Source organism: Theropithecus gelada, chromosome 13, assembly GCF_003255815.1.
Source record: "Theropithecus gelada isolate Dixy chromosome 13, Tgel_1.0, whole genome shotgun sequence".
In the NCBI taxonomy this organism is placed as follows: domain Eukaryota; kingdom Metazoa; phylum Chordata; class Mammalia; order Primates; family Cercopithecidae; genus Theropithecus; species Theropithecus gelada.
In genome coordinates, this window is record NC_037681.1 from 49380728 (window position 1) to 49407933 (window position 27206).

General features: G+C 52.7%; 1 protein-coding gene across 1 annotated transcript in view; it reads left to right on the forward strand.

The window, feature by feature from the left end:
- The first annotated feature begins 794 nt into the window (after positions 1 to 794).
- TOGARAM2 (TOG array regulator of axonemal microtubules 2) overlaps positions 795 to 27206 on the forward strand; it is a 54042-nt gene continuing 27630 nt past the window's right edge. The window contains 12 exon segments of the mRNA XM_025353515.1: positions 795 to 881; positions 1289 to 1426; positions 4062 to 4146; positions 5342 to 5553; positions 6296 to 6486; positions 14296 to 14342; positions 17241 to 17407; positions 19960 to 20110; positions 20598 to 20762; positions 24991 to 25141; positions 25928 to 26033; positions 26966 to 27201. Of these exon segments, the coding sequence (XP_025209300.1) occupies positions 795 to 881; positions 1289 to 1426; positions 4062 to 4146; positions 5342 to 5553; positions 6296 to 6486; positions 14296 to 14342; positions 17241 to 17407; positions 19960 to 20110; positions 20598 to 20762; positions 24991 to 25141; positions 25928 to 26033; positions 26966 to 27201 (1736 nt within the window).

A 27206-nucleotide genomic window follows, 5' to 3' on the forward strand; every position in this document is an offset into this window, starting at 1 on the left:
CTTGAGCCTGTTCCCTAGATCAGGGGGTGAAGTCTGGGGTGTTGGTATCTGTGGAACAGAATCTTCCCTCGCCTTGCCTGGGAGAGGTGCCGTGTCTCACAGGGGTTCAGGACTGCTTTTCAGCACCGTGTGGCCACATCCTTATCCCAGTAGATATTAAACAGAGAGTTCCCCTCTCCCCAGTTGTGAGGAAAATTCTCAGACAGGGAACTCGTGTCTTGAGGTTCTAAGAAGTGAGACCAGGCTGGGACCAAGCTGGGCTGGGTGCTGGGCTGGGTGCTGTGCTGGGCCCGGCGCTGGGCTGGACAGCTGTGTTTGGGTGGAGGGTTGCTAGGAGCTACTCTGCCTTCTGGGGCCCGGGTGGGGTAGCGGCTGGCTGGCTTCCAAAGGGAAGGCGGGTTTCTCAGTTCCTGAGTTGGGATTTCTTGCTCAGAAAAGGGAGTTGGCACAGGTTCCTGCCCTGTCCGCAGACGCTTTGTGGACGAGAGCTCCTGTCTGGGGTAGAAATTGGGAGCTGTGGGCTTCACCCCTGGTCTTACCACAGATCAGCTCTGAGGGCACCTCCATTACCTGTCAGGGGAAAACGGTCGCCATTATCTCAGCAAAGGATTCATAGAATTGTGTGAAGCTGCAGAGGGTGCAGTGAGACCCTGTCACATGGAGAGAGAATGAAGTTAGGTCAAGGGCAAGAGCTGACGGCTGACCCCAGAGGCTGAAGAGAGGGCAGGAGGGATCAAGTGTGGCCAATGCAGTGGCTGAGGGGTCACAGGTGTGGCTTGTTCAGTCCGGTGAGAATGAGCACCAAGGACGTCATGGAGGTCGTAACCACACATCCCGAGAGAGACTGGAGAGCCGGTGTCCGAGAGGACCCGCCAACACCTGTGTGATGAGTGGTCACAGAGGCCAACATCGCCATGGGCTTTCAGGGCAGCTGGTGGACTGAGGGGTATCGGAAGCAAACAGAAACTGCTGGAGAAACAAAGTGTCAGACACTACCTTGAAAAAAATCATCTTTCCCCGCGACCCTAAAGGTGCCCATGTCTCAGTGACAAGGGACGGCAGGTTGATGGGTTTCGTTGACACTCTTCATAACAAACTCTTCCCAAAACCACGCGGCCTCGCACTTGGGAACTGAAACATTTGTGAGTCCAATGTCAGAAAAATGGCATCCTTCAGTTTAATGGCCGATTTCTTCATGACAATAATGCTTTAGCTCCTGACGGACTTTTTGTGAAGTAGTTTAAAAGTGTTAATTTGCTTTTACTGACTTCTCTTTTCTTATCCTTAGGTCCCAGATGTTACAGGTCGGACCCCTCCAGACCCCCAAGGATTGTACGCACCACCCAGAAATAGCTGCTGCCTCTGGGCAACCTTGCAGGCACCTTCTCCACCCAGGACATGGGCACCCGTGATGATTTCCCCAAAGGTAAGGGGCACCACAGGAGGCCTGTGGCTGGTGTTTTCCGGGCTAGGGGACCTGCCTTGGACACTCCCAGAGGCCAGAACAAGGGAGATGTGGGGATGAAGGCTGCTGGGAGATGCAGCCAGGTGGCCGTGCCTTTCCAGCCCTGGCCAGCAACCCACGTGCTGCTGCTCAGCTGGCTCTCTGGGTGGCTCCCTGGCCTGGGAGTGCTTGGAGCGTTCTAGAGCCTTGGCCTGAGCTTTGCTTGCACTCTCTGCAGCAGGGTGGCTGGTTCCTTGAGGGGCTAATTCTGTTCTGTGGTCAAGGGTATGTGGATGGGCAGGGGATGTGGGCCGGGGCCTCACGGAGAGTGAATGGCTCTATTTCCTTAGCCAACTGGGTGGAGTAGTGGGAGCAGTGCGTGGCCAGTTAGCATCAGGAGATGGGCCTCGAGGCCTGGCTCTGCTTTTGGGAGCCGACTGGGTGAGCCTCAGTTTCCCCTGGAAAGTGAGGGGATTGGTCCTGCCCCAGATGAAATGGGTGCTAGCAAGATGCAGAGCTGCTTCATCCTGCAGGGGCTGGAGCAGGGGCCAGATGGCCATTTGGAAGGAAGGCAGAGCAGCAGGATGGCCAGAGCTGCTGTTCAGGAGACAGCGCTTGATGCACACGGAGGAGCTCCCGGGGGCTTCGACATAGGAATCAGAAAACACCTGCTTACTTTAGTGCTAAATCAGATCCCACCCGAACGTAGATTCCAGTGGGGAAGTGGGAGGTGCTGAGATCTTAGAAAGAAAAATCTACAAATCTAGAAATAGGATAAAGATGTTGTATGAACCTTTAGTGCTGTCAACTCCTTTGCTTTACTGATGTGGGAACTGAGACTCGGAGAAGTTAGCGTATTTCCTCAAGGTCACACAGGTGGCAAAAAGTGGGAACCCAGGCTCCTGAGTCCCAGACTAGGAGTCTTTCGACCTGGGGGTGGATGAGCTGGGTTTCCACCTGCGTGGTGGCTTCTCCAGGTGGTGGGTTAGGGCCCCATGGATGGTCCTGAGGTGTGCTTGGGAAGGACTGAGCCGGGAGGGTGTGGGACCCACGTTTGTGAAGTGACTGCTGAGTGGCAGGTACAGTACTGCAGAGATGAGTAAGACACAGTGCCTATTCCTAGGGAAGCTGCAGGGCAGGAGCAGAGAGAGGTGTGGGGAAGAGAGAGTAACGGGGGTGTGCCTGGGGCTGTGGGAACACAGGAGAGGGGGTTTGTCTTTCTCTTTTAAAAATACTGACACATAATAGTTGTACATATTTTCTGGGTGTACATGTGGTATTTGGATACAGGCATTCAAGGTGTAATGATTAAATTAGGGTAACTGGGATTTCCATTACCTCAACCACTGGCCATTTCTTGATGTTGGGAACATTCCAATTCTAGCTGTTTTGAATTATACAATACATTATTATGAGCTATAGTCACCCTACTGTACTATCAAACAATAGCTCTTATTCCTTCTATCTAACTGTATTTTTGTACCCATTAACCAACTTCTTTTCATTCCACCCCCTTCTCTTCCCAGCCTCTGGTAACCACCATTCTGTTCTCTGCCTCTGTGAGATTGACTTTTTTAGCTCCCATATACGAATGAAAACAAGTAAAATTTGTCTCTCTGTGCCTGGCTTACTTCACTTAAGATAATAACCTCCAGGCTGGGCATGGTGGCTCACATCTGTAATCCTAGCACTTTGGGAGGCAGAGGTGGGCAGATTGCATGAGCTCAGGAGTTTGAGACCAGCCTGGGCAACATGGTGAAACCCTGTCTCTACGAAAATACAAAAAATTAGCCGGGTGTGGTGGCAGGCGCCTGTAATCCCAGCTATTCGGGGGAGCTGAGGCAGGAGAATCACTTGAACCCAGAAGGTGGACGTTGCAGTGAGCCGAGATCGCACCACTGAGACTCCATTTAAAAAAAAAAAAAAGATAATGACCTCCAGTTCCATCCATGTAGCTGCAAGTGACAGGATTTTATTCTTTTATTCTGATAGTATCCCATTGTGTATATGTGCCACATTTTCTTTATCCATTCATCTGTTGATGGACACTTAGGTTGATTCCATATCTTGGCTATTGTGAATAATGCTGCAATAAACATGAGAGTGCAGATAGCTCAATGTACTGATTTACTTTCTGTTGGATATTTACCCAGCAGTGACCTCAAAAGCACAAGCAACAAAAACAAAATAGACAAATGGGATTCCATCAAGCTAAAAAGCTTCTGTATCCCCAAGGAAACAGTCAATAGAGTGAAGAATGGGAGAAAATATTTGCAAACTATCCATCCAACAAAGGATTAATAACCAGAATATATAAGGAACTCAAACAACTCAGTAACAAAAAACAGAGAATCTTCTTTAAAAACTGGCAAAAGATGGAAGGCTTCTTAAAGGAGCGCATGCCTTAGCTGAGCTTCCCCTCCTCTTTCCTGACTCCTGCTCCCTGTATGGTCTCAGTTCAGTGGTCCCGCCCTCTGGGAAGCTTTTTCTGTCCCCATCTCTGGCCGGGCTCCCAGGCCCCACACTGTTATTGCTTATTAATCATTGTCTTCCCCGCCAGACTTCAAATCTCACTGAGGACTGAGTCAGCCTTGCCCACTACTGTCTCCCTGCACAGGGAGTGTTCACAAATCCCTGTGTCGGGGATAGAGGGTGCCTTTTGCTGAGCCGAGGGAGGTTAGGAGAGAAGAGGGAAGATCAGTGTAAGACCTGCTGATGAGGTGCCTGGGGACTTCCAAGAAGGAGTTGGCAAAGTAATCTGATGCTCTGCTCTGCAGCGGGTGGGATTGGTCAGGGTGGAAGCCATAGGGTAGGGGATTATCTGCAGGGCGTGGCAGTGAGGAAGTGGCCTGGGAAGAGCAGCTGGTGGACAGAGGTTGGGGATGGGCACTCCAGGGGTCAGTGATGTTGGGTGATGGAAGAGGGGTGCCCATGAAGGAGATGAAAAGATGGAGTGGGGTTTGGAGCAAAGCCAGGGTACGAGGAAGGAGGAGGCAGCCAGGCTGAGAGGCTGGGGTAAGTGGGGTTGGAGGGATTTGGTGGAGATCACAGGCACCCTGCTGACCCTGCCAGGCTCTGGTGTTGTGGGTGGGGCCACCACATGCCTTGGGTTTTTGGGCAGGGACACTGGGGGTTGGAGTGCTCAGGGTTACGGCCGGGTGTTCTTGGTTTGCTCCCAGTCNTTTTTTTTTATTATTCCTCATCACCAATATTTGCAAAGATAACCCTGAGCTCTTGGCCCACCCCAGTGTTTCTTGCCCTGTGCCTTTGCCCGAGGCATGGCTGCTGGGTGAGGTGGGGTGGGGCACAGGGCGCTGGAATGTCTGTTGAGCACCTGAAACATTCAGAAAGGGGCTGGAAGTGTGGCGGCCTGTCTTAGACTATGTTAGCTGTGTCAAAACAGCTACGCCCCCACATCACTAGCCGAAAAGGAACGGGGAGCAGAAGTAATTTATCAGCCCCTGTCATGTGCCACGTACTTGCCTAGCATCTTATAGAAGTGATGTCATTGAATCATCCCATTCCACAGAAGCGTAATGGGGTTCAGAAGACAGTGGCTTGCCCGAGGCCACATAGCTTCTACCCGCGGCCAGGACCTGCCGTGTTTCCTCCTGATCTGGCACTGCTTTTATTTCCCTTCCTTCCCACGCTGCCTCTGAGTCCTAAATCCAGAAAGTGCTGTCTCCAGAAAGAGACAGCACTTTCTGGAATGGCACAGACACTCAGAAGCGTCTGTTTGCTCAGTCTATCAGTGGTGGGGCTGGGGGCAGGTCTGGCCTCTCTCCTCACCATCCCAGTCCTTCCCAGGGCAGAAGGCCCCGTTGCTGGGGTCTGAATCCCCCCTCCACTCCCTGGTCTTCTGGGACTAACTGATTTCCCATCCCCATCCCTGTACAGCCTCTCTGAATCCAGGGGGAGGCCCCCAAGGAGTTCCCCTACGGAGCACCATCCCCCGAGCCACCTCTCAGAGGCTGCTGAGGGTGCCCAGGCCGATGCCTCCCATCCAGAGTATCCCCACCACCCCCGAGGCCAGTGGAGTCAAAGAGAAGGGCCTGGACCTGCCAGGGAACGTTCTGGGTCCTCACGAGTTGAGACCCGGTGCTCAGGAGGTAAGGCAGTTCGACTGCTGGGAGTCTGGTCCTCAGCTTCTTGTCCCCCTTCCTCCTGCCTTTCTTTCTAGCCTCCACCAACCCCTGACCCCATGTCCTGAGCATCCCTGGAGGTGTCTCGAGGTCTGCAGTGAGGATAGGGACAGCACTGGGAGAGGCTCAAGGCTCTGATTTCACCACCTCTCACAGCATCCCAAACCTCCATAGCTGGCCTGGGGGCTCTGGGTGGCTGTGCCAGAGGCTGCATGACCTTTGTCCTAGAACTGGTGGTCCCCTAGGCCTTCTCTAGTCTACATGTTCCAGAATTCCTCCTGCTTTCTGGCCCTCTCCATTTTAAGCAAGAGTGTGGCAAAGAATGCTGGGCTAGGACTCACATTTGGGCCTTGGTTTCTGCTCTGCCCCTCAGAGGCTGTGTGACCGTGGGCAAGTCACACCCCTCTTTGGGCCCCAGTTTGCACATCTATGAAAATAGAGGTTTATACCAGATGTGTTTGAAGGTCCTTCCAGTTCTGATGTTCTAGGATTTTTCTGAAATGAGAACAGAAAAACAAATAATAGTCACAAAAGGGCTTGCCAGTCTCCTCACCAGGAGTGGTAAGGAAGCAGTCAGCCTTCTGGGGGTCCTAGGGTGATGTGGCTAGAAAGAGACAGCAGGCTCCACACTGTGTGAGGTGCCTGGGAGGTGAGCGTTCACCGTGGGCTGTTTCCATAGGCCAGACCCCTGTCCCGCCTCTGCTCCCAGGCACAGATCTCCAGGCAATACCTGCACTGCAATGATGAGAAGATGCAGAAGTCCTTGGGGGGCATCGTGATCCCACCCATCCCAAAGGCCAGGCCGGTTGCAGCGGCTCCCTCCTGTGTGCCTGGCTCCCTGCCCAGCCCATTACCTCCAGGCCAGGGAGTCCTCACAGGCCTGAGGGCCCCACACCTGCGGTAAGAACTCTAAGTCAAGCCTTCCTTGCTGACTTCTCTCCCTCTGTCCCCCTGAGATCCACTGGGGGTCCTCATGGCCGACCCTCCATGGGGTTGAGTTCTTGGGGCACCAGGCAGGGAAAGGGCCGGGTGCTCCACCCATGAGCCACAGACCTGGGGAGGTCCCAGCATGGTTGCCAGGGCTTCTCTGCCTCTCGGCTCTGGCAGGCTGGGTCAATGGCATCACGGACAATGTCTCCAGCATCTGTTTTCTCCCAGCGCCTTAGTGGATGAGGTTGCTGGAGAAATGAATAAAACACTAATTATTTTATCATATATATATAATTCTGAGACAGAGTCTCGCTCTGTCGCCCAGGCTGGAGTGCAGTGGTGCGATCTCAGCTCACTGCAACCTCCGCCTCTCGGGTTCAAGCGATTCTCCTGCCTCAGCCTCCTGAGTAACTGGGATTACAGGCACCCGCCACCATGCCCTGGTAATTTTTGTATTTTTAGTAGAGACGGGTTTCAGCATGTTGGCCAGGCTGGTCTCGAAACGCCTGACCTCAGGTGATCTGCCCTCCTCGGCCTCCCAAAGTGCTGGGATGACAGGTGTGAGCCACCATGCCCGGCCATGAATAAAACACTAATTATTTTAAAGCATGATATAGTTAATGGCAGTTCTTTGTAATTAAATATTTTCTTAATTGATGGATACTAAAAATACAACCAGTACCGTGTGTATGGGGGACAGTCCACAAACTTTTGGACTTGAAAAGGGGTCTTCATATCTTCCTCATATAAACAAGTGGGGAAGAGGATCTTTGTGTTGGTATAAATCGGGTTATAGTTTGTTAAGACAGACAGTGCTGTAGGTGGTCAGCAACATCCCCATGGTCAGTCCAGAGTGATGTCAGAACACGTGTGTGTGAGAGTGTTTGAGTGTGTTTGTGTGTGCATACCTGTATGAGTGCCTGCATGTATGTATGTGTGAGTGTATGTGTATGAGTGTGTATATGTGCATATATGTGTGAGTGCATGCATGTATGTGAGTGCAAGAGTATGTGTGTGTGAGTATGTGTATGTGTGTGAGTGCATGCATGTGTGTGAGTGTACATGTCTGTGTGTGTGCATGAGTGCAAGAGTATATGTCTGCATGTGTGAAGTATGTGTGCATGTATATGTGTGTGAGTGCATCTGTGTGGAGTGTGTATGTGTGTGCATGTGTGAGTGCGTGTATGTGTATGTGCGTGTGAGTGCATGTGTGCATGTGTATGTGAGTGCATGTGTGTGCATGTGTGTGGGGTGTGTGCATGTGTGTATATGTGAGACAGTGTTGTGAGTGCATGTGTGTGGAGTGTGTGTGCGTATGTATGTGTGTGCATGTGTGTGTGCGGGGTGTGTATGTGTGCATGTGTGTGAGACCGTGTGAGAGTGCGTTTGTGGAGTGTGTGTGAGCACGTGTGTGGGTGCATGTGTGTGGAGTGCGTATGTGTGTGCATGTGTGTGTGTGTGAGAGCATGCATGTGCATGAGTGCATGTGTGTGACGTGTGTGTGCATGTGTGTGAGTGCATGTGTTTGTGTGTGTGACTACATGTGTTTGAAGTGTGTGGAGTGTATGTGTGTGCATGTGTGTGGAGTGTGTGCATGCGTGTGTATGTGTGAGACCATGTGTGTGAGTGCATGTGTGTGCGTGTGTGTGCATGAGTGTGCATGTGTGTGCATGTGTGTGCATGACTGCATGTGTGTGGAGTGTGTGCATGTATGTGTGAATGCATGTGTGTCTATGTGTGAGTGCAAGTGCATGTGTGTGCATGTGTGTGTGTGCATGTGTGCATGTGTATATGGGTGTGAGTGCATGTGAGTGCATGTGAGTGCGTGCGTGTGTGTGTGTGCGTCTTGTGAGTGCATGTGTGTGCATGTGTATGTGTGTGAGTGCATGTGTGAGTGTGTGTGCATGCATGTGTGTGCATGTGAGTGCATGTGTGTGTGAGTGCATATGTGTGTGCATGTGTATGTGTGTGAGTGCATGTGTGTGAGTGCATGCGTGTGCATGTGTATGTGTGTGACTGCATGTGTGTGAGTGTGTGTGAGTGCATGTGTGTGAGTGCATGTGTGTATGTGTGTGAGTGCATGTGTGTGAGAGTGCATGTGTGTGCATGTGTGTGTGTGAGTGCATGTGCGTGTAGTGTGTGTGCGTGTGCTCAGGGCCTATGGGCTTGGCTCCTTCAGTGCAGTCACAATCCAGTTCCTCCTGTGACTGCTTCCCTCCCGTTTCTTGGTGCCTGATGACGGATTCTTCCATTTTTCTCACAATTCTTCATTTCCTCTGTCTCCCTGGTGCCTTCCCTCTGTGCACACACGTGTTCATGTCTTTCTCCGACCCTGTGGGGTATGGGGAGCCATCCATGAACCTGCTTCTGGATTCGTATTCTCTATTCAGTTTTCACCATCAGCCTCCTCAGACAGCAGCTTGCTCCACTGACCTCTGCCTCCTCACCATTGGACACGTCCTCCCCTTTCTTACTCAGACGCTGGCCTCTTCCTCCCCTCGGAGCAGCCTTGTCTGTGCCTCTCATGACTCGCTGGCCCCAGACCTGTGACTTTTCCTCTTATCTCCTTACTCTTGACCTTTTTGCATCATTTAAACCATGGATGGCCCTTGAATTTTTCTTCTTTTTCTGCATCCTGACTTTACACCTGCTTCTCGACATTCCAGGCAGCTTCCTGTGTGCCCTCTTCCATTTCTGAGTTCTGCCATTCCCGAAATTGTTCCAGGGCTCTTTGCCCCCATCTCCTGTTTTCTCCTAGGGCAGTTGTGTGTGTCCAAGTCTTCCAGATGGTGGGATGTGGGTGAGTTCACATCTCCTGCTCTAGCCCTGGAACCATCCACAGTTCAGGCTACTTGTTTCCATCTTTCTGTTGGGCATCTCCAGTTTCTCCTGGCTGATGTGATCCATCACCAGAGGGAGAGACAGGGAGGCTGTGCCGCCATCATGGCAACAAGGACCTCTTCGTGTTTCCCCAAACCACCCGCTCTCAAGACCTCATTGCTGTCAAGGTGCAGACCTTCTCCTTGGCCTTCAAGTCTCAGAGTCATCTTCGACCCTTGCTCCTAGTGCCTCCTGCTCTTAACACACTTCCATTGCCCCTCAAGTCTTTCTTAACAGCCATGAAAGCTCCATCCCCTTCTTGCCCCTGCCTTTCCCTCTTGGTTCACACTTCCGCTTCCTTCTTGACCTTCCCTAATAGTGCCTAACCTGTCTCCTTGCAGCCCTGTGCTCTCCATCCCCATCTTTCATTTTCCTGCTTCCCCCACTGCCTTGCACACCTCTTCCATGCACTTTGCCTGTATTGACATTCCTGATTGAACGAATGCAGGGTCCTTTGTGTCAAGGACCCAGGCGTATCATGCTGAGTCTCCTTGGCCTGACATTGATGGTCCATCCAGCCCACGACCCCACAGTTCCTCCCCGCTGCCCCCCAGTGCTGCTCTGCGGGGCCTTCCTACCCTTCCAGACCCTGAGGACCTATTACCATTTCACTCATCCATCCTTCCCTTTACGAGGGGTAATGGTGCTTCCCCTCATCCATCTCTGCACCCCCAACAGCCTCTCACCCCTTTCCCCACCCGTTCATTCCGTCTCTACTGTTCCATGTCTACCTACTCTCCCTTTAAAGGGTGGCAAGGAGGGGAAGTGGCCTTCTCTTCATTGTCCGCAGGCATCCAGCCCAGGAAGTGCCTCAGCCCCTCCCTTCCACTAAACAAAATAGGCAAATCTTGATTATTTAAATTTATTTTGTTTATTTTATTTTGTTTATTTTATTTTGTTTATTTTATTTTTATTTATTTATTTTTTTTGAGACGGAGTCTTGCTCTGTCACCCAGGCTGGAGTGCAGTGGCCGGATCTCAGCTCACTGCAAGCTCCTCCTCTCAGGTTCACGCCATTCTCCTGCCTCAGCCTCCCGAGTAGCTGGGACTACAGGCACCCGCCACCTCGCCTGGCTAGTTTTTTGTATTTTTTAGTAGAGACGGGTTTCACCGTGTTAGCCAGGATGGTCTCGATCTCCTGACCTTGTGATCCGCCCGTCTCGGCCTCCCAAAGTGCTGGGATTACAGGCTTGAGCCACCGCACCCGGCCTATTTTGTTTATTTTATTTGTTTTTTATTTTTTATTATTATTTTTTGAGATGGAGCCTCACTCTGTCGCCCAGGCTGGAGTGCAGTGGCATGATCTTGGCTCACTGCAACCTCCACCTCCTGGGTTCAAGCAATTCTTCTGTCTCAGCCTCCCGAGTAGCTGGGACTACAGGAGCATGCCACCATGCCTTTCTAAATTTTGTAATTTTAGTAGAGATGCGGTTTCATCATATTGGTCAGGCTGGTCTTGAACTCCTAACCTTAGGTGATCTGCCCACCTTGGCCTCCCAAAGTGCTGGGATTACAGGCATGAGCCACTGCACCCAGCCAATTTTAAAAAAAATTTTTTTTTTTTTTTTTTGAGATGGAGTCTCATTCTGTTACCCAGGCTGGAGTGCAGTGGCTTGATCTCTGCTCATTGTAACCTCCACCTCCCTGGTTCCAGTGATTCTTCTGCCTCAGCCTCCCGAGTAGCTGAGATTACAGGCACACACCACCAGGCCTGGCTAATTGTTGTATTTTTAGTAGAGATGGGGTTTCACCATGTTGGCCAGGTTGGTCTCGAACTCCTGACCTCAGGTGATCTGTCCACCTCGGCCTCCCAAAGTGCTGGGATTACAGGTGTAAGCCACCGCACCTGGCCCAGCCTACTTTATTTAAACCTCATTCTGTTCTTTAACCTGGAGCACCACAGGGCAGGGGCCATATGTCAAAAACCTCTGTGGCTTCCGTGGGGCCAGGATTGGTACCTGGCGTGGATTAGTTCCATAATAAATATCTGTCTTTTCCTGTCTGGTTGTGACATGGATTTCTCTTTGTTGAAAATATGGGGCTATCTAGTCAATGGAGGGGATGGAGGCTCTATCACCATTTCACTCATCCGTCTGTCCATTTAAAAGCTGTTGGCTGGGTGCGGTGGCTCAAGCCTGTAATCCCAGCACTTTGGGAGGCCGAGATGGGCGGATCACGAGGTCAGGAGATTAAGACCATCCTGGCTAACATGATGAAACCCTGTCTCTACTAAAAAATACAAAAAACTAGCCGGGCGAGGTGGCGGGCGCCTGTAGTCCCACCTACTCGGGAAGCTGAGGCAGGAGAATGGCGTGAACCCGGGAGGCAGAGCTTGCAGTGAGCTGAGATCTGGCCACTGCACTCCAGCTTGGGCGACAGAGCGAGACTCTGTCTCAAAAAAAAAAAAAAAAAAAGCTGTTAAGCACCTACTATGTGCCAGGCGCTATGAACTCAAAGCCAAATAGGCCATAATCTGTGTGCTCCGGGAGCTCATGAGAGATACCTCTCAGGAAGTCATCAAGGTGAAGTTCAGAGAGCTGGGTGTGTAGGCGAAGGCTGCCTGTCATGTTGGTGACCCAGGAGAAAGAGATCTGAATCACGCCAGGCAGACTTCTGAGGAAAGGGTGAGCGCACACTTGTGAGATGGAGACGGAGGTGGAAGAGGGAGAGACGGAAGGAGGAGTGAGCCCCTGCATCCTTGAGTGACAGCCTGCGGGGTGGGGGTGAAGGGCCTGTGTGCCACCTGAGAGGTGGGAGCTTCATCCTCCTGTGAGGAGGTGCCACCAAAGGCTTTCGGGTATGAACGTGGCATCTGCTATGACTTAGAAAGGCCACGTTGGCAACCTCAGAGTGGCATGGACTGTGTAGATGGAGATGGGGCTGCTGCAGGAATCCAGGGAGAAGGCCAAGGGTGCCTGAACAGGGCAGAGGCAGGGACTGTGTGGGGTGAGGATGCAGAGGTGGGGGTGGGGTGGGACGAATGGTAGGGCTAAGCCACCGGCTGGATGTGGGCTGACGACGGGGGAGCTGAGACCATGCCTGAGTTCCTGGCTTCAGCCGCTGGACAGATACCAGCACCCTTCCTGGAGACAGGGGATAGGAGAAGAGGCAGGTGCTGGGGACAGTGTGAGGCCACTCTTGGACACGCTTAGACGTTTGGGCTGGAGCAGGGAGGGGCTCTTGCTGCCCCTGCCCCGCCCACCTCACTGGGGCCTGAGGAGGAGCCGGAGCGGTGGTGGGTTTTCTGTGAGGTTCACAGAGGGTGCGGTGGGGCTGCCACGTGCAGGAAGGCAGGGTCCCTGATCGGTGTGGCCTGTCTTCGCCTCATTCCTTTCTGCTGAGGGGTCTCTAGAAAAGGGGAGGGCAAGAGGCTTCCCCAAGGTCCACAGCTTGAGAGAAGCTGAGCCAAGTCCTCTGAGGCCAAATCGCTTGCTCAGAGCAGGTGTGTGTGTGTTGTAGGGGGTGGGGTGGGGGCGAGGTTGCAGCTCAGGGCCCCAAGCCAAGGCACGAGCAGGATGAGGCCAGGCCTCGGAGAAGCGGGTGGCATCGGGGTTTTTGGCATCCTGTGCTCACCTCAGGCAGCCTGGGACCTCCATGAGCTCCTAGAAGCCAAGGGCAACCGTGTGGACTTTGACGCTCCACTTCCCTTCCCCGCCTGCCTCCAATCCTGTTAGTGCCGTTGGGCAGTGATTGGGCAGTGGTGGGTTACAATGGCAAAGGCCTAGGGGATGGGCTCCCCAGGTCAGGGGTACCCTGGGGCATTCACTTACTATCTCCAGCCCACACAATCCCTCCCTGTGGGTCTAGACCCAAGAGGCTGGTCCTGGCCCTGGGAGCAATGGCGAGTCCCTGCTGATCTAGGCCCAGACTGAAGCTCTGCTCCTCCCATGGACCCAGGGTCCCCTGACCTCCACAGTCCCCAAGGATCAGGGTTCCCCTGGATCCAGGCAGGCACTGAGGTGGGCTGTCCTACCGCCTCTCCTCCAGCCTGGCCTGGACTGTGATCCTCTGAGGCCAGAGCATGGGATGTTATGTTCCTGTCCTGTTGCTGTGGCTTGTTACTCCATTATCCCCCCAGTGGGTCCTGATGTTCGCTGAGAGGGGAAAGCCATGTGGGATGCTGCAGGGCTGGTCTCCATGGGAACCTGAGCTCCCAGAGGGCAGGGAGTGTCATGTCTTATTGATGCTCCATTCCCAGTGTCTAGAATGGTGCTTGACACATAGTAGGTCTTCAGTAAATACCTGTTGAGTAAGTAAATGGTGCTTCCAACTTAAGAAATTACAATTAAAACCAGTGCCAGGGATGCCACTGTTTTCCCTTCCTGTGGGTAACTGGGGTTGAACTTCTGGTACAAAACGGTGGTGACTTCCTGTCACAGCAAAGGGGGTCAACCCCCCCAGTCCCTGGGGGATGGGAGATGGGGGGATAGGGATTACAATCATGAGGAATGGACTGTTTAGGGGTCACTGAACTCTCACGGGGTTGGGGCAGCTTGGAGAACTTGAGCTCAGTGCTCTCTGAGCTGAGAGGCAGTTTACCCTTGTCTGCTGCAGCTGCTCTCAGTTCCACAGGCCCGAGCAGTGCAGCGGGAGGGTGGGGGCTTCCTTTAAGCCAGCAGTTTCCGTGTGGGTGTTGGCCTCCTGGGGAATGGGTGAGCTGCACTGCCAGGAAATGGGGCTGAACCTGGCCTGGTGGTCAGTTTGCCCTTGTGTTTGCAGAGGGAGCTGTATCTCCTGCAGCTTGAATCCTGGGCCAAGAGCCTCTGCACAGATAACAGTGCCCTCCCCTCAGTCCCCCATCTTGGCCATTGCCCCATCCTGGAGCCACCCTGGGCTCCCCCAGCAGTGTCTGTGGCTGGCCGTCCCTCGTGATGCTTTTCTCTCCCCCGTTCTTTTAAGATTGGCTCGGGAGAGTGGGCCTCGGAAGAAGACCCCTGCATCTGTGGGTACGTATTTTCCATGCACACCTCCCTTTGTTATTTGACTCTCTGCATTCCTGCCCTCGGTCATGGAAACAGAATTAGGGCCAGAGGAGATCTGAGAGCTCTTGTGTCTGGGCCCTTCATTTCACAGCAGGAAGCTGAAGTCACCGGAGGTCTAACTGGAGGGTGGCAGCAGGCCCAGGTGAGGTGTGGAAGAGAAGTGACATTTATTGGCACCTGCTCTGGTACATCAGGTGTGTTGACATACACCAGTTTGTGCAGCTTGCCACGGCCTCGATAAGAGAGATGATGCTTGCCCTGTGTGACAGACGAGCTGGCACACGAAGGCTCTGTGAACAGGGTGTTCTCCCTGGTCGCTGAGGCCCGTCAGGCTTTCAGTCAAGTTCCCATGGCTCTAAAGCTGGGGTCTTGACACATCAAGCAGCTGCCCCTTGCAGTGTGTTAAGCAAATAGAGAGAGTATTCCTCACCTAGAGAATGAGAAGGTAAACCAGAGTCCACAAACCTCAGCCAACCGGCCCCAGGAGCTTTAGCTGTCAGGGAATAGGGCCAGCACAGGATTGAGGCAAGGAGAGGGAACAGGGCAAGGTAGGAGGCCTTTAAAGAGGGAGGAAGGATCCTTCCTGGGTTGAACTCTATGGGGAGGTGGGACTGGTGGATGGAAGCTGAGCCTCTGCTGCAGGATTGGGGAGCAGCACACGCCGAGCCCAGGCCATGGTAGGGAAGATTTGGAGACAGCTGCTCTGCTGCCCGGGAGGAGGGGTGGCCTTCCCAGAACCAGCTTCCTGGCAGGTCACTCTGCTAATCAGCTCAGCTGGTGGGGCAGTTTGGGGAAGAGGGGTGGCTGTTGCCCAAGAGGCCCTGGGATCAAGACACAAAGCTGGGCCTGGCACAGAAACCTCTGCGGCAGCTGCTTCTCCCCGGCTCCCGGGCCAGGCTGCAGCAGGGTGAGCTCAGGCAGTCTGTGGCGAAATGCACTGGCACCCTGAGTGACCTTAAGAGCTAACCCAGAGGATGCTGGTGTGGGGGCTGGGCCAGGAGACCCCAGGCAGTAACCACTTCCTCCCCTGGCTCTCCAGCTTGCTGTTTGAGAACCAGGTCACCAGGGGGCTGTGGCAGGGGCAGGCTGCTCAGACAAGGCTTTCCAGGGCATACCTTTGGGGTGCAGGTGAAGAAATGACATAAAAAGTAGTTAAGTCCTTAAAGGGCTCTCTGCCCTCTGGCTGGCAGCTGGGCTGACACAGCTGGGCTGACACTGCCCTCTATGTGCAACATGCCTAGTACATGGTAGGGGCTCACAGGGTCTTGTCTGAAGCTGGGGGCTTCCTCACATCTGTGGCATTCCTGCAGTCCTTGCGCTGGCCAGATGGTGCCTACCACATGTGCCCTCTGCTCTGCCTCTTACCTCTGGGAAGATGAAGCTTCAAAGCCCCTCTTTCCCCTTGGCCCTTGATCCTTCTCCCTGCACCAAGCAGAGGAATCCTTTGCAGAAGACACGGGCTGGGCAGAGGACCCGGGTGACCTGGGAGCTCCGCAGGGGCCCCAGATGTAAGCTGTCTTTTCCAGCCTCAGGCAGCCTCAGCTGGTGGCCCCATCTCAGCAGACCCCTGACTTGCAGGTTCACCCAAGGATGGTGAGCTCAAAACCCTGTGAGTGGCAGAAAATGAATGAACCTGTTTGAGCCCTGCCTTCATAATGAGAAATGTACCTTTAAAATCCGCTGATGGGGAAAATATGAATGACAAAGCAATACTGTGGATTTGATGCCATCAAGTGGAAGTGAATGGGTATTTTATCCATCCCAAGAGCATTCGAAGGTTACTGGCTGTAGTAGTGTTCTCCAGAGGGATGGAACTAGTAGGATATATGTCTCTATATAAGGGAGTTTATTAGGGAGAATTGGCTCACACGATTACAAGGTGAAATCCCACAAGAGGCCGTCTGCAAGCTGGGGAAGAGAGAGGCTGGTAGTGGCTCAGTCAAAGTTCGAAAGCCTCAAACCAGGGACGCCAACAGGGCAGCCTTCAGTCTGTGACCAAAGGTCCGGGAGCCCCTGGCGTGCCACTGGTGCAAGTCCCAGAGTCCAAAGGCCAAAGAACCTGGAGTCTGATGTTCAAGGGCAGGAGGAGTAGAAGGAAGCGTCCAGCAGGGGAGAAAGCAGGCAGCCAGAAGACTCGGCAAGCAAGGTGATCCCACCTTCTTCCATCTGCTTTGTTCTAGCTGTGATGGTAGCTAGCAGCTGATTGGATGGTGCCCACCCACGTTGACGGTGGGTCCTCCTCTCCCAGTCCACTGGCTCAAATGTCAATCTCCTCTGGCAACACCTTCACAGACACACCCAGAAACAATACTTTAGCAGCTATGTAGGCATCCAATCCAGACGGCACCTATTATTACCCATCACACCGGCTCTCAGCTTTCCCATCTGTAAAATGAGACTGGACTAGTGTTAGTTCTCTGGTCCTGGCAACTCTGCCCTTTCCTGCTGCATCATGCTTTCAGGCAAGCCCACAATCATATGAAAGCATTGGTGGGCCCATTTTGTTTTTTCTTTTCCTTCCGTACAAGCCTCCCAGGACAGATACACTTATTTTCTCAGGAAATGTCTTACATCTCCTGGATAACACATCTGGCCCTGTTTCCCGCCCAGCCTCCCCACTCCCGCACCTATCTTGGAATAAAGTGTGCAGTGAATGAACGAATGGGGGGTGATGCTGGTCCACAGGTAGTCCGCCCCATGCCTGCCAGTGCTGCCCTGTACAGTAAACCTAACTCAGGTCTTGCTCCATCGAGGAAGAATGGAGGGTGCGGGGCTTAGCAGTAGAGTTGAGCCAGCCACAGGGTCAGTGAGCTCAGGAGGGTCCTGGGTGTTTCAGCTCCACTCCTGTTCTCAACCCCTCAGAGCCAAAACCTTTGGCCTCACCCATCAGAGACAGACCTGCCGCTGCCAAGAAGCCTGCCCTGCCTTTTTCTCAGTCTGCTCCCACGCTGACAGCCTTCTCCTTTGACCATGCCAAAGAAGCCTGCCCTTTGCTGAAAGAAGAGGACTGGAAGGAGATCAACACCAAGGTACCTGGGGAGCGGGAGGAGGAGGAAGTGGGGCTGGAGTGGACCGCAGGCTACATGAAGGCAAGCATCTGAAGTATTCAAGAGTGGGACCAGCCACAGAGCAGAGCAAGGAGAATCTGAGGCAGCCACCCAAGTACTAAAGGCCAGAACCTGCAGATGGGGTTAGGGTGGGGGCTGGAGAAAGGATAGGGGCTGGAAGTGGGGTGGGGACCTAGGTGCAGGGAAGACTACAGAGGGTTGCTGAGGGGTAGCAGGGAGGAAGGAAGGAGGACAGGGAGTTTGCACAGGGCTCAGGAGGAAGCCGGATGTGGGGGAGAGAGCAGGATGCCTTAGGTGAACTGGGCTGCGTGGTTTGAACTAATACCCACCATAGCAAATGAGAGGCAGCTGACTCAGGTCTGATCAGCCACGGGCTGTGCTCCACGGACTGGCGAATACCTCATACTTCTCGGGTGGCCTTGGAAGGTGGTCATTTCCCTGGTTTGAACGAATTTAGTGAAGCTTGGGGAGTCACTGTAGTGAGGAGCCTGTGCTCATTCTTTGAAACAGAGAACATTCCAGGTCAAGAAGCGTATCTTGAAGGCCTCCTGGGTGCGTATTCTCTGTTAGAGACTGGGTGGCTGTGTAAGTCATCACCACAGCCCTCCCACCGCAGAGAGGACCACAGAACATGAAACACAAACATTCAGTGCAGCGAAACGAGCTCATCCTCCACCCCGCTTCTGCGCTCCCTCCCGTGGCCACATCGTAGGCCTTGGCATTCTAAAGTGTGTCCCCACACCATGGTCTCAATTTCAAGCATCCCATTGGCTCACCACCCTCTCCTCTTGTTCTGCTCAATCCGGCTAATCCTTCAGTTCCAACACTTGTTCCCTCTCTGGCGTCAACGATATTCTCGTTGAAACGGGATCATTGCTATCAGCGTATCAGCTCTCTGTTACCTCTCTTATTTTAAGAAAGCAAAACAAAACCAAGACAAAATGATTGCTGCGTCTCTTTTCTCTCCCGAGTCCACGCCTAACAGGCATTAGTCCACACTCCACACTGAAACTGCCCACGCTGGAGTCGCCAATGACCTTCATCTTCCCAAATGTAGCCACGGTTAGTCCTCGTCTACTTTGACCCCATCACAGCTTTTGACACGACTTGTGTCTCATCCTTGAATTCTCCAGCCAGGGATAGGGGCGAGGGGTGGCTCTTTTTTGGTCCTGACTACATGAAAGGCAGCTCCTTTCCAGCCCTTCTTGGCTGCTGCCTCCTCATCTCCCCCGCCTCTGGATGCTGGAACTCCCCCAGCGCTCAGCCCTCTGGCCTCTCGTCTATTTATACTGACCCGCTAGATCCTCATCCAGTCCAGACATTAAGTACCATCTCTACGCTGAGGACTCCCACACCTCCCTTGCCAGCCTAGACCTTCCCTTGACCTCCAGACTAACATATTTAGCTGCTACTCAATACCTCTGCTTAAGTGCCTAATTATACTTCCAACTGACTGTGTCTAAAACTCAACCCTTGAACGCTCACCTCACAAAACCTCCTGTCTCCCCAGGGGACCCACTCAGCTCCAGCCTTCCAGTGGCTCAGGTCAACCATCTCGGGCATCCTTGGCTCCTCTCTTCCTCTCTTGCCCTGCACCTCATATATCAGTGAAGAGAGTGAGCTGCACCTTAGAAGCATGTTCAGAATCTGCCCACTCCACCACCCCCCATCGCTGTCCAAGCCCCGCCACCTCTTGACTGGATGTTCAGCTGCCTCCTAACCACTCTTCCTGCTTCCAGGGCGAGGCTAGCTGCAGACTCTTCCTGTGCAGCAGCTGGCATGAGCCTCAGAGAAATGGAAGTTAGAACGTTCTGTGGATGTGGAAGATGTTATCATTGGGAAGGGTGAAGGGAACACAGGAAGTCTTGGTTCTATTTTGACAACTTACGAGTTGTTCTTGCGTCTTAAACGATTTCAAAATAAAAAATTATAAAAAACAACACTTAGAGACAGCCCCCAACAGTGGAAGTCAGATCATGTCACTCCTCTGCTCAAAACCTTAAACGGCTTCCTGTGTCCTTCAGAGGAGAAGCCCAGTCCTTTCCTTGACCCATGTGATGTGGATCCTGCCCAGTCTTGTGTCCTGTCACTTCTCTGACTCAGAGAGCTCAGCCAGTGTCCACCCCCGAACTGTCCCCAACCAGCCAAGCACACCTGGCCCTTTGCACTCACTCCCTCTGCTTTGAACACTTCTAGAAATCTGTGGGGCTGGTCTCCTTCCTTTATTTCTGTCTCCACTTAAGCTTCACCTCCTCGGGGAGTCCGTCAGGACCTTCTAGGCTAAAAGCCACTGTCATCTCTGTCTCTTTTCTTTCGGCACATGCTGCCTGATATCCGCATTCGGCCTGTTTATTGTCTCTCCCCCACACCTCGAAGCTCTTAAGGTGCAAGGATTTGTCTTTTTTCTACACTTCCAGGACAGCAATGAGCACACAGGAGACATATTTTTGATGACTGAATGTTGATGATTGAATGATTGGAGGTTAATAGAGTTTGCCTTGACCTTGTGCCAGATCCAAGTCACCATCTCCAAGTCTGCCCAGGAGAAGATGCGGATGAAGCAGATGAAGGAGATGGAGCTGCTCCGGAGGCCGGAGGAGCCCAGGACAGAGCAGAAGCTCACTCCCCAGGGCCTGGGCTCCCGGAGAGCCTTCATGAAGGAAGGTACTGGGTTCCTGGTGTGGGATTTGCTCAGGCTGGGGGAGCTGAGTCCACTCTCTCATAGCCTGCTGATGGGCTCATTTTCTTTTTCAAAGTTTTTATTATTATTTATGTATTAATTTAGAGATGGGGCCTCGCTCTGTGGCCCAGGCTGAAGGGCGGTGACACAATCACAGCTCACCCCAGCCTCAAACTCTTGGGCTCAAGGGATCCTCCCGCCTCAGCCTCCCAGGTAGTGAGAAATATAGACGTGTGCTACTATGCCTGGCTAATTTCTTTTACATTTTCTGTAGAGATGGGCATCTCCCTTTGTTGCCTAGGCTGGTCTTGAACTCCTGGCCTCAAGCCATCCTCCTACCTCAGCCTCCCAACATGTTGGGGGTACTGGCATGAGCTACCGTGGCCAGCCATGGGCCCATTTTCAAAGGAGGACATTGAGGCCAGGGGAAAATAGACCTGCTTAGTCCTAGGACTTTCTCTGTGTCCACAGGCCTCCTTCCCCTCCGAGGCAGCGGGACCCTGTCTGTGCCCACTAGGCTGAGTGGCCCACGCAGAAACGATGTCAGCGTTATCCTGAGGAAGCAGGACAGCCGGACCTCCCTGCCCAGCATTCCCATCAGCCAGCAGGAGCCCCGCTTTGTCCGCCACGCCTCAGGTGGGCAGGCCCAACTGGCAGGCACATGTATCCCTCTGCCTATGCTGCCTCGGGATGCCCTGAGGCATGGCAAAGGCGGTTTTGCTTCCGCCCCTTGTCCATGTTAGACCAGGAGGCAGTCTGGGGTGGTGGCTGCCTTGCCAGAGAGAGAAACAGTGTCAGGGACTCATCATTGTCTACAGGCTGGGCTGGGGACCCAGGATATCACAACTGGAGTTGTGGTGTGCCCAGCCTGTGTGACACGTCCTGGAGGAGTGACCAGTGCACCAGGGCCAAAGACACTAGACAACAGCCCCCAAGGAAGCAGCTGAGAACAGCAGAAACAAGATGAGAGGATTGGGGAAGACCTCAGTTTCTTTCCTGTTGCTTCGTAAAATGTCAGGGCTGGGCAGCACTGGCTACAGACAGGAATCAGAGGGTCCAGAGCTTCTACCAGGGCACCTCAGGAATCATGCCTGGGACATGGGGACATTCTGTCCCCATTCTACCAGGGGAGTTTCTATTTTGCCTCTTTTTTTTTTTTTTTGTATACTGGGCATTCATGTGAGATTTCATTTGGAAAGATTTTGCTAGTGAAAAAAACTTAAAAACAGTCAGCTTGGTTCAGAGTTTCTTTAAGTGTGGGATGTGATGGTAAATGATCATAGACTAGAGCATAGACTAGATCATAGACATATAATTTCCATGCTATAAATAATGCCAGCTCACCTCCCTTTTCAATTCTCTTTCTATCCTTTCAATTGTCTTAAGTAGAAAGTCTGAATTTGGTGCCAGTCTTTAGCACCTCTCTTTTTATTTTTATTTTATTATTTTTTATAAAGAAAAGAGGTTTTATTGGTTCATAGTTCCACAGGCTATATAGGAACCATAGTCGCCTCTGCTGCTGGGGAGCCCTCAGGAAACTTACAATCATGGTAGCACCTGTCTTTTTAAACAAGGAGATCCTCTTTCAGGCTCAAAGACAGAAGCTGCCTGCACATTCTTCAGCTAGAGTTTTTAACAATGTTTTACTTTCATTGTAAATATTTATCATATTCTATGACAAACAATGTTAGTTTATGGTAGTGACAGAAAGTTCCCTTTAGAGTTAAATTCTTTAGGATTTGAAATTCTTTTGTGATTTGAAGAAAAGTACAATGTAAATGAAAGGGCAGGCTATTGAAAGATATGGCAAACATCATGAAAGTGGTAATTGAATGATATGATTGATCCTAAGAACTATTGATCTATATAACCCAACCCACTCCTTTTTTTTTTTTTTTTCTCAAGACAGAGTCTCACTCTGTCGCCCAGGCTGGAGTGCAGTGGTGTGATCTCTGCTCACGGCAACCTCCGCCTCCTGGGTTCAAGTGATCTTGCCTCAGCCTCCTGAGTGGCTGGGACTTCAGGCGCATGCCACCATGGCCCAATTAATTTTTGTATTTTAGTAGAGATGGGGTTTCACCATATTGGCCAGGCTGGTCTCGAACTTTTGACCTCAAGTGATTCGCCCACCTCAGCCTCCCAAAGTGCTGGGATTACAGATATGAGCCACCATGCCTGGCCAACCCACTCATTTTACAGCAGCAGAACTGAGACCTAGTGATGTAAAGGCCACCCAAGGTCACTCAAGGTCATGGTGCCCGGTAGTACCACCATCTAAAGATCACTAGACTGAGACTTTGGCTAGTGATGCTTGACCCAGGATAATCTGTTGTCCCTCTTTATTGGAACTGTTTATATTTGGCAGGTGAGCAGGTAGGCAGAAATAAAATCAAGTAGGTTAGGTTGTTGGAGTTAGGAAAAAAAGGCCGACATTCTCCTCTTACAACCATCTTGGAAGCTTCATTCGAATCCTCCTCATCTTCCTCTCTTCTCACAGTGAACGAAGAATCCCTTAACTTGCTTTATAGTTTGGGTTTTCAGTCTGGCTGGAAATGATAGTATTTCAGGATTGTAAACCTGCTTGTCCTCCTGATTCTCCTAATATGTCCTGTGAGGGTGTTGGAAATAGGAGCTAGGAGTCACAAAGAAAATGAGCACTCAAATAAAGGATTTCCTCATCGAGGCAAATTTACTTCCGCAGAAGGCTGCTGCTCATTCTTCTGGTGTGCGAGAGCACACCCAACAAAGGAGGGAAGCAGTTTTTATCCCGAACGCAGTCAGTCCCTACAACTGTGTCCGGTCCCCATTGGCTGGGGTCAGACGGCACAATCTAAGCTGATCCGGACCGGCTACTTCAAATGGGGGTGGGGTGGGGGTGGGGCTCCAGCGGCGGGAAGAGCAGTTTTGGAACTAAGGACGTCAAATAAGGATCAGATGTGGGTTGTTACAGATTGGGAACTGATGTGGGTCACAGATTGGGAATGGCTGGCAAGTTGTTTACCGTAACTAGGGGCAAGGAGGCAAGGAAGTTAAGCTTTGAAAATAGAGGACAGGTGGGAACTTTGAAGAGGAACTCACTGTTTCCAACAAGGAGCTGGCCTTTCTTGGGAGACTGGGTTGGTTTAGGTGAGCTCAGCTCAGGATCTGTTCAATTTCTTCTGTTTTGTGTGTGAAAAATAGAAATGACTGAACCAGAAGGCACAAATATGAACCTGACAGGAAAGCTGTCAGACATAGGGCAAAGGGGGAGGCCACACAAGCCCTCAAGACACTGGAGGCTGGAGGCCCCCTGCCAATGCCTTTTGTGGGTTTGTTTTTAAGTCCAGTGGATGCTAAATGCCCCTGCAGGGTGTGGGGAAGGCGGGGAAGGCGGGGAAGGGGGGCAGCGGGGCAGGAGGCTGGATTGCTCTCTCCAGAAGACCGAGCCTCATTTTGAGAGCGTTGCAGACAGCATGTCATTCATGTCCCTGCTGCCCAGGGAAGGATGAGGAGGTTGGATGTTACCTTCTGCCTTTCAGAGAGTGACTGAAAGAACTGATTAAGAGACCGTTCCACTTGCCAAGGGCAGTGCTGAAAAGAGAGTCCAAGAGTGAGGGCTTTGTGTCTCTACTTTTTTTTTTTTTTTTTAATCCCCGAGACTGAATCTCATTCTGTTGCCCAGGATGGAGTGCAGTGACATGATCTCGGCTCACTGCAATCTACGCTTCCCGAATTCAAGCGATTCTCCTGCCTCAGCCTCCCAAGTATTTGGGATTACAGGCATGTACCACTATGCCCAGTTAAGTTTTGTATTTTTAGTAGAGACAGGGTTTCACTATGTTGGGCAGGCTGGTGTTGAACTCCTAACCTCAGCTGATCCGCCCGCCTCGGCCTCCCAAAGTGCTAGGATTACAGGTGTGAGCTACTGTGCCCGGCTGTGCCTCCACATTCAGTAAAGGGCTTCTTCTCCACTCAGACTTGCCCAGTACCTCCAGATGTACTGTGATGAAAATCATCCTGGTGGAGGTGAAGCTCAGAAGAAAACTTGCCAGGAAGGAAGATGTGGTAGTGAGAGCTCTGGACTGGGAAGGGAACCTTCTTGTCCTGGTTGTGCTGACAGAGGAGCTGAGGGGCTGTGGAGTGTCCCCCACCCTCTCTGGGCCTCTGAGACCTCAACTGTGTGATCAGGGCATTTGGCTAGACAGAGGCCCTGTAAGATTCCTTCCTGTCCTAGGAGTTTCTGATTCCAGCATCTGTCCGCAGGGCAGGAGAGCCTAGGAAACATGACGACCTGCTTGTTGTGGGTTGCTGCGTGTGTGGCTGCATCTGGACCATGTGGGTGCCAGTTAGCTACATTGCCTTCCTCCAGCCATCTGCTCTTGGACCCTTCCCTGCTCGTGGGCAACCTCACAAAAGGCTGGATAGCAGGAGGGAAGGAGGAGGCGCTGACCACATGGGCCTCTGGTTGGGGATGAGGTTAGACTGCCACCAAAGTGAGTAGGGAGATCATTCATTGATGGCTGAGGGGGCCCCACCCTACCACAGATGGGGCAGGTTTGGAGGCGTTCCCTTGGCTGGGGGGGGTTTTTTGTCCCATGACATCACGTGGCTTATCACAAGTCTGTTTATAAGAATCACATTGGCAAGGGCAGGAAGGGGAAAAGTCAGTCAAAGGTAGAGTGAGGAGGTCTTCATGGCTCCTGGGGAGGGAAGCCCAGGCGCTGGGTTCTTAGCCTCACCAGGCACTTCCCCTTGTACACCCTCCCTGTTAGGTGGGCTCAGGGTGGTGGCATGGCCTCCCAAGGAGAGTGGTGGCAGGAGCGGCCACTCAGGCTCTTGCCTGTCCTGCTGTGTGAAGCCTGCTGTTTCTTTCCTGTGAATGCAGCTAACTCATTACCTGCGGTGCTCACACTGGGTTCTCCTGAATGGGAAGAAGAGGAGGAGATGGATCTTAGAGGCTGGAAGGAGTTGAGGCCTTTCTCGAACCCGGAGCTGGGGCTGATGGATGCACTCCAGTGCCTCAACAGCAGTGACTGGTGAGGAGACGCCTCCGCCATGTGCTGTGTTCCGGCCAGAAGCAGGGGCTGTTGCAGAATAGCTTCTGCCCCTCAACTTCCCTCCTCTCCCACTCTGGGGTTCCAGCACCACGGAGGGTAAAAGCCAGTTTGGAGGGAGGACTGTGTGCATGCATATAGATATGCGTGTGTTTATGTGCATGTGTGCATGACTGTGAGGTGCTCCTGGCTTCATGGGTGTGCCCTGGGACCCTCCAAGCAGCCTATGCGTGGCTCTGTAATGTATGTGATGTGCCAAAGCCAGGCATGGCAAGGATGCATTTGATTCCACACCGTGGGGCCCAGGAAAGGCCGCAACCCTTTATTTCTCTGAATGAAATTGAATCTGCTCCAAGCGCTCCTCCCACTGTGGGGACACAGGACCGTGGTCATGAGCAAAGCAATGCCTCGGGCTCCAGAACATTTGTGAGGAGCCCTCCCTGCCTTTAGTCCTCCCTGTTCAAGTGCCTTTTACTGAAGGTGTTGGCTTTGCGTCGAGGACCCAGATAGGTCCTGGGGGTGGGCTTCCATACAGCACTGTCAGAGCTGAGGGCTGGCCAGAGGCCACATAAAACTGGCTTTTACTGAGTGGTTAGGATTCCAGGCCAGGGTGTTACCCCAGGAAACTCTACTCTGAGGCCATGCAATGGCACCCTGCTGTGGGTGAGGGTGGACCGTGATGCTGTGTGATGTGGGGCCCCTAGTCTGCAGAGGGGTGGGGCTCCTTCCTCCCCACCGCCTGCAACAGGGCCTGGCCTTGCTTCTCAGGCAGATGAAGCAGAAGGGCCTGGTGAGCATCCAGCGCCTGGCAGCCTGTCACTCAGAGGTCCTCACCGGGAGGCTGCACGACGTGTGCTTGGCGGTGACTGGGGAGGTGAGGCCCCCCAGCCTGTGTGCTGTGCATTTGGCCTCACCGCGGCTGCTCGATGCAATCCGCTAGCAGCTGTGGAGGGGCTGTGGCTCCAGGAACATGGGGATCCCTGCCTATTTCTCAGCCTTCAGCCACTGAGGTAGGAGGTAGCCACCCATTTCTCAGTTTGGAAAACAAGCCTGGGGTTTCCTTATTTGTAATCTTTGGGAATGGAAACAATTAGAATCCTACGTGCCCACGTGTCAGCCTGCATGGTCCTCTGGCTAAGGAGGGATGGAGCATCCTGGGCCAGATCCCCAACTCCAGGGCAGTGGCAGTGTTTCCCAAAGCCTTTCTTTCATGGCTCTGGAGCTTGGTCTAGCTGGGTCCAGAGAGGCAGGAGGCTGCATTTGGTTTCACCTGGAGGCTGTGCCCTGCTCCTGGGAGCGGGGGGCTCCAGTGGGGGTCGGGGGGATGAATACGAAGGACGCTGTTTTGTTGACACACGAGGGCCTGGGCTGTGTTGGGAGCATCTGCCTTCCTGCATGTGGCCTGGAGTCTCTGTTTCCTTTGCAAAGTGAGGCATCCAGGAAAAATAGTTACGTTCTCCCAGGTTAATTAGAGCCTCAGTCAGCACTACTGGGCTTCTCATGGTACCTACTTCTCATTTGGTAGTTGCAAAGATAAAATCAGACATTCTTTGTAAAAGTGCTTTGAAGTCAGAGTGTACACATTTCCTATGGTCATGATGATGACGGGATTAATAATTGAGATGATAATGAAATGGGACAGTTTTGCTCAGAGCGGCTGCAGGGTTTTCGTTTCCAGTGTGGCAAGACCTAGGTCAGGGGAAGGGTGGGGGTGGAGGAAGAGGGTGGTGCAGGGCCCATTCTCCGTGCGTCCTAGAGCCCTTGGCAGGGTCCAGCACCCTGGAGGGCCCCTCTCCTCTCTCCAAGGTCACCAACCTGCGGTCCAAGGTGTCTTGCCTGGCCATCACCACCTTGGGAGACCTCTTCCAGGCCTTGAAGAAGAATATGGACCAGGAGGCTGAGGAGATTGCCCGCTGCTTGCTGCAGAAGATGGGGGACACCAGCGAGTTCATCCGGAGAGCAGCTGGCCAGTCCCTGAGGGCCATGGTGGAGAACGTGACCCTTGCCCGCTCCCTGGTGGTCCTCACCTCGGCTGGTGTCTAGTATG